General features: G+C 42.2%; 1 protein-coding gene across 2 annotated transcripts in view; it reads left to right on the top strand.

Moving 5' to 3' along the window:
- The window catches only part of COPS4 (COP9 signalosome subunit 4), a 17,683-nt gene that overhangs the window by 1,990 nt on the left and 10,056 nt on the right, over positions 1–5,637 (top strand). Inside the window, exons 2-3 of one of the 2 annotated variants that reach the window (XM_032785692.2) lie at positions 3,284–3,363; positions 4,858–5,009. In XM_032785692.2, coding sequence (XP_032641583.1) covers positions 3,284–3,363; positions 4,858–5,009 — 232 coding nt within the window. The remainder of the gene's footprint in view (positions 1–3,283; positions 3,364–4,857; positions 5,010–5,637) is intronic. The other variant, XM_032785694.2, reaches the window with a different exon arrangement.

The following is a 5,637-nucleotide window of genomic DNA, read 5'->3' on the forward strand; positions in this document are numbered from 1 at the left end:
GGGGGGTAGAGGAGCAGGAGAAAGGGGGTCAGGAGGGGCTCTGAGGAGAGGGAGGCGGGGGGTAGAGGAGGTGGAGCAAGGGGATCAGGAGGGGCTCTGAGGAGGGGATCGGGAGGCGAGGGTAGAGGAGGAGAGGAAAGGGGATCAGGAGGGTCTCTGAGGAGAGGGAGGCGAGGGGGTAGAGGAGGAGGGGAAAGGGGATCAGGAGGCTCTGAGGAGAGGGAGGCGAGGGGGTAGAGGAGGAGGGGAAAGGGGGTCAGGAGGGGCTCTGAGGAGAGGGGATTGGGAGGCGGGGGGTAGAGGAGGTGGGGAAAGGGGATCAGGAGGGGTTGTGAGGTTCAGGAGAGGGACACGAAGTAGAGGGGGCTGCACCGACAGCTGAGGTGGGAGGGGAAGGGGGTTTAAACAGGTGCTTAAGGACAAGGATGAGTGTCTTGCTTTGGCCTTTACCCACGATCTGTAACTGACAGACTGGAGAAGCCCCTGGTCTATCTTGTGCATTTTTGGCTGCAATTTGTGCACAGTCCGTCAAACCGTTTTCCCTGCTCAGTCACTTTGCATGCTATTCTTTTGGGTCTACAGTTATGGAAACATGAATATTAAATCACAGTCAGGATTAAGGGGCAGGTGAGAACTTGGAACTACTTTTAACTCCCTTTGTAAAATGGACAAAAAAGGTGCTGCCAAGACTTCGGGGGGTCAGTGCAAACAAGACCTCAGCTCTGTGTTAAAGATCTTATTAATGTTACAGCTTTGGGCTCATATTAAAATTTCAAGCACTGTATGTCAGACTGGTTTGGGGTTTCAGGCAACTTAATTCCTGATCTGTCATTGATACTTGAATTTGACCTGGAAAACACATGATTGGACTGGGCAGAAACTTTATTTAGTAAAAATATGTGATTTTACACTGCTGTTACTTGAGTGACATTGCGATGTGAAATCTCTGATAGTGAGACTATACAAAAATATACTAGTGCTAAAACACAGTACAGCTTATGTTTTGATTGCTGCCATGTCAAATCACATAAGTTTAAATAGATCTTTCCCATAATTTATTTCCCATAAGATCTGTTCTTCCTAACTGTAATCAACTGTATGGGTTTGTGTTGATGTACATTGTCAAATTAGCTAATTTCAGAAAATTCAATGTTTAAAAATAGTTTTCTGATAGTCTTAGACTTTAAAGTCTTCTTCACACAGCACAGAGTCAACTCATGGAACTCCTTGCCTGAAGAGGTTGTGAAGGCTAGGACTATAACAGGATTTAAAAGAGAACTGGATAATTAATAGAGGTTAGGTCCATTAAGGGCTATTAGCCAGGATAGGTAAGGAATGGTGTCCCTAGCCTCTGTTTGTCAGTGGTGATGGATGGCAGGAGAGAGATCACTTGATCATTATCTGTTAGGTTCACTCCCTCTGGGGCACCTCGTATTGGCCACTATCGGCAGACAGGATACTGGGCTAGATGGACCTTTGGTCTGACCAAGTACGACCATTCTTGAAGACAAAAGGAATCATATGATCATGTAGTCTGACCTGAATAACATAGGCCATCAAATTTCACTAAGTAATTCCTGTATGACGCTCATAGCTTTCTGTTGAACTATAGCATATGTATCAAAAAGGCATCCAATTTTGATTTAAGAATATCTTTTAAATAATATATCATCCTTTAAATAATGTCCTGACTCTTCTTTTTAACTCCTTTTAAAAAAATCATGTATTTTCTGCACCGCTGCTTCTGTGCAGCAGAGTCTCTTAGGAAAGCCTCAATACACTACCAACAAATATTCTACACATGCCTGCCAGATACCTCTTAAATTTCAAGCTTCAGCATTGTTGCTGCTAAATATCCACTTGCAGAGCCAGGGAAGCACATAGAGAAGAGTTCCCTCTGAAGCAGTGCATGAGAGAGGAAACATAACTAACTGATCATCAAAAAAACAGTAAATCTGACTATGCATGGATTGCTATCAAATGCACAAAACTGGAAAATGTTGGTTTTTCTGATCTCTTTTTAAATCATTATTATATGGGTTTGGTTTTTTTGTATCACTGTAGAGCCCACCAGTCCAAACCAGAATGGGAGACCCATTATGTTACCATGATGGTTTTCATCCTGTGGTTCGTGGATGCCTGGGTGTCTGCAGACTAAGATTTCCAAAGGGGTCTGTGCCTTCATTCAAAATTTGTAGAGGTCCACAAATGTAAAAAAGGTTGAAACCTCTGTACTAGAATGCTGCACAAATCCATTGTAAGATACTGGCCCTATCTCAAAGAGCTTACAATATAAATAGACAAAACAAACAGGAGGAGGAGAAACAGAGGCACAGAAAGATGAAGTGACTCACCCAATGTTAGAGGGCAGGTAAAGTAACAGAACACAGGGCACTGGACCAGGAAGCAGGAGATCTATCTACTGGACGACATTACCTCAATCTTGCATCTGACAAAGTGGGTATTCACCCACGAAAGCTCATGCTCCTATACGTCTATTAGTCTGTAAGGTGCAGCAGGATTCTTTGCTGCTTTTACAGATCCAGACTAACATGGCTACCCCTCTGATACTTGTAACAATAGTCGTCTTAAAAAATTAACATGGAAAAGAGACTTTAAAGTGATGGTATCTCTTTATGTATTACTGTACCACTAAGGCTATGGTTCTACTTACGGGTATAGTGACCACTTAAGCCATGAGATCAAAGCTGCAGTAGTTATTGTTTGTTGATAAAACCTACAATATTTTGAGGCTTACTTTGTAATACATGTTTGAAACAAATAACATTTTCTCTCCTGGTCTGTGGTGGTGTCATTTCAATCTCCATTCTGTAATGACACATGCTTCCTCCTCCTATCAGTATCTCTTGACGTCCCTGAATCCAGCATTTTTGATCCTCTGGCCCCAGAGCATGACAGTCTTATAACAAATGTAATCTCATTTTGTGTATTCTTCTGGTACCCCTTCCCTATGACAATACTAAGGCATTATGCCTGTTTATCAGACTTAAGGAGAGGTGCTCTAACCTGCACGCAACTACATACGTTATGGTTCACAGTATGTAAATACAGATCTTGGAGGACTTGGGCTGGGGTTTTCAAAGGAACCAGGCACTGAACTTCACTGGGCTTTGGGCACCTAGCCTTTGGGGTTTCTTGAAAACCCCAATCTAAAGGAAATATAGCAACTTTAATAGAGAGTATAAGAGAAACAATCTAAACTAAAGGGTAGGCATCAAAATAGATGAACAAATAAAATATTAATTGTGAGTGTTTTGGACAGATATCGTCAGATATTGGAAAAAGCAATTCAGCTATCAGGAGTGGAACAACTAGAAGCCTTGAAAGCTTTTGTAGAAGCAAGTAAGTGTGTCTGGAATAGTACTTGTTTTGTTTATGCATTGTTGACTGAAGACTTGATGCATGTTGGATTACACATTCAGATAAATATAGATTAGGCTATGTGAATGTTTGATGCTCTCTGCATATTCAGTCATGCATCTGAGTCTGCTTGGAGCACCAATCATCATATGTTAAAACGTTAATAGAAAACAGACTTTAAAATGACTGTAACCTTGTTTTGTAAACTAGATTTTTTTTCCCCTCCCCCAAACCTGTCAGTGGTACTGCTCTTGAATACACTCATGGACACTACATAAAAACCTAAAATAGATGGCCTTTGCCGAGGACTAAAGTGATTATTAGTTTAAAAACAAAAATAAGTTTTTGAGTTTACTTTTTACATATTAAGTATCAGGAAAAAAATGCCCAAGACCTTTATTTGGATATCTTAGAACTGACAAATTTTACTAAAATTTCCCCTAATCAATTGTCCAGAGTGAGAACACGCATGATAAAACTTAGCATGAAGTCTTAATTTGTCCAAGATGTTATAACTAAGGCTATGTTTTAGTCACGGATATTTTTAGTAAAAGTCACAGACAGGTCAGGGGCAGTAACAAAAATTCACGGCCCATTACCTGTCCATGGCTTTTACTAAAAATACACGTAATTAAAACTTGTGGGGAAGGGGACTGCCTGGGGACCCTGGGGGTGCTGGAGGAGGGTGGCCCAGGTGTTGGTGACGGGAGGCATGGGTGGCAGTGCACAGCCCAGGACCCCCTCTTCTGCTTCAAGGTAAGGAGGGTGTTGGCGGGGCCAGTAGGCTCCTTACCTGGCTCCGCACCTCCCCGCCCCCCAACAGCAGCAGAGTTTTGGCTTAGCTATTAGGCGGAGGCGGAGCTATGTAGCCTAGGAGCTGAGCAAGGGGGATGTTGCCATTTCTAGGGAGCTCCCGCCCCCGAGGTAAGCGCGGCCCAGAGCTCACCCCCGTCCAGTGCTCCAACCCCCTGCCCCCTCCCACATCCAAACTATGCTGCTGGGGGGAAGGGTGGGGGTGGCAGTGGCCGTGGCCTGAGGCTGCCCCAGCAGTAGTCGGTGGGACTGGCGCAGGGGCTACGTGAACTGCCCCTGCACGGAGCACATCAGCCACTGCATAAATCACGGAGGTCAGTGAATCTGTGACTTCCGTGACCAACTCACAGCCTTAGTTATAATATACACACCTGAAAATAGCAGTTTAGAATGAAAGTTCTTTCTAAATCATAGAAAGACATCATACGTTAGCCTTTGTCATACCTGAGAACTGTTGTGAGCTATGTAGCAAACAGATAGTGTAGCTTTCTTGGAGAGTAGAATCTAGTTTTCTTAAAATTTAAGATTGTTGTTAATGACTTAAAAAACAGGAATATTCAAAATTACCATTAAAGCTGCTGATTAACTATGGATTGGTGATATCGAAAGCATTGACTTATATTTCTTCTCTTATTTCTTCCTTCTATTGTGTCTTTGAACTAGTGGTAAATGAGAATGTCAGTCTAGTGATCTCACGTCAATTGCTGACAGATTTCTGTACGCATCTCCCAAATCTTCCCGATAGCACAGCCAAAGAAATCTATCACTTTACCTTGGAAAAGATACAGCCTAGAGTAATTTCATTCGAAGAACAGGTAAGAGAGAATTGAGTGGTTGAGATTCTGTGTCCTGCAACATGCAGGAGGTCAGATTAAATTATCATAACAATCCCTTCTGGTCTTAAAGTCAGTAAAATTAATGATGAGCATATTTGTCTTAAAGTTCAAAACAGAGTGTTTAATCCTAAATATTGTGTTTTAATGTTTTTCAGTAAAAAAATGGACACTGATAGTCATGGTCCAATTTTACATTCTTGTGTACCCAGAACTCCTGCTGAATTTGATGAGGATTTTGGGTGTGCAAAGAATTCCATATTTGTCCCATAATCAGGATGTTAAGTATTTAGTTTCTGCACTGCTAAAAATGGCTTCCTAGAGCAAGGTAATAATCTGGCTATTAGAGAAACAACTGAGATGCAACCTAGAACTCGTGCTGCATTTTATAACAGTAACACACTGGGCAGGGTATGTGAAGAGACAGTATTTGGGGTTTTTTATATATAAAAACTGACTAACTTCTCTTCGAGTCGGTTGGAGGATAAGATCAAGGCGACTCGAAGAGAAGTTAGTCAGCTGGTGGAACTACAGAAGGGTGTAGAGATTAAGGATAAGACTCGGCTACTGAAAAAATACAAGGGCCTGACTCCATCTGAAGCCCTAGAGA

This window comes from Chelonoidis abingdonii, chromosome 5 (genome assembly GCF_003597395.2).
Source record: "Chelonoidis abingdonii isolate Lonesome George chromosome 5, CheloAbing_2.0, whole genome shotgun sequence".
In the NCBI taxonomy this organism is placed as follows: domain Eukaryota; kingdom Metazoa; phylum Chordata; order Testudines; family Testudinidae; genus Chelonoidis; species Chelonoidis abingdonii.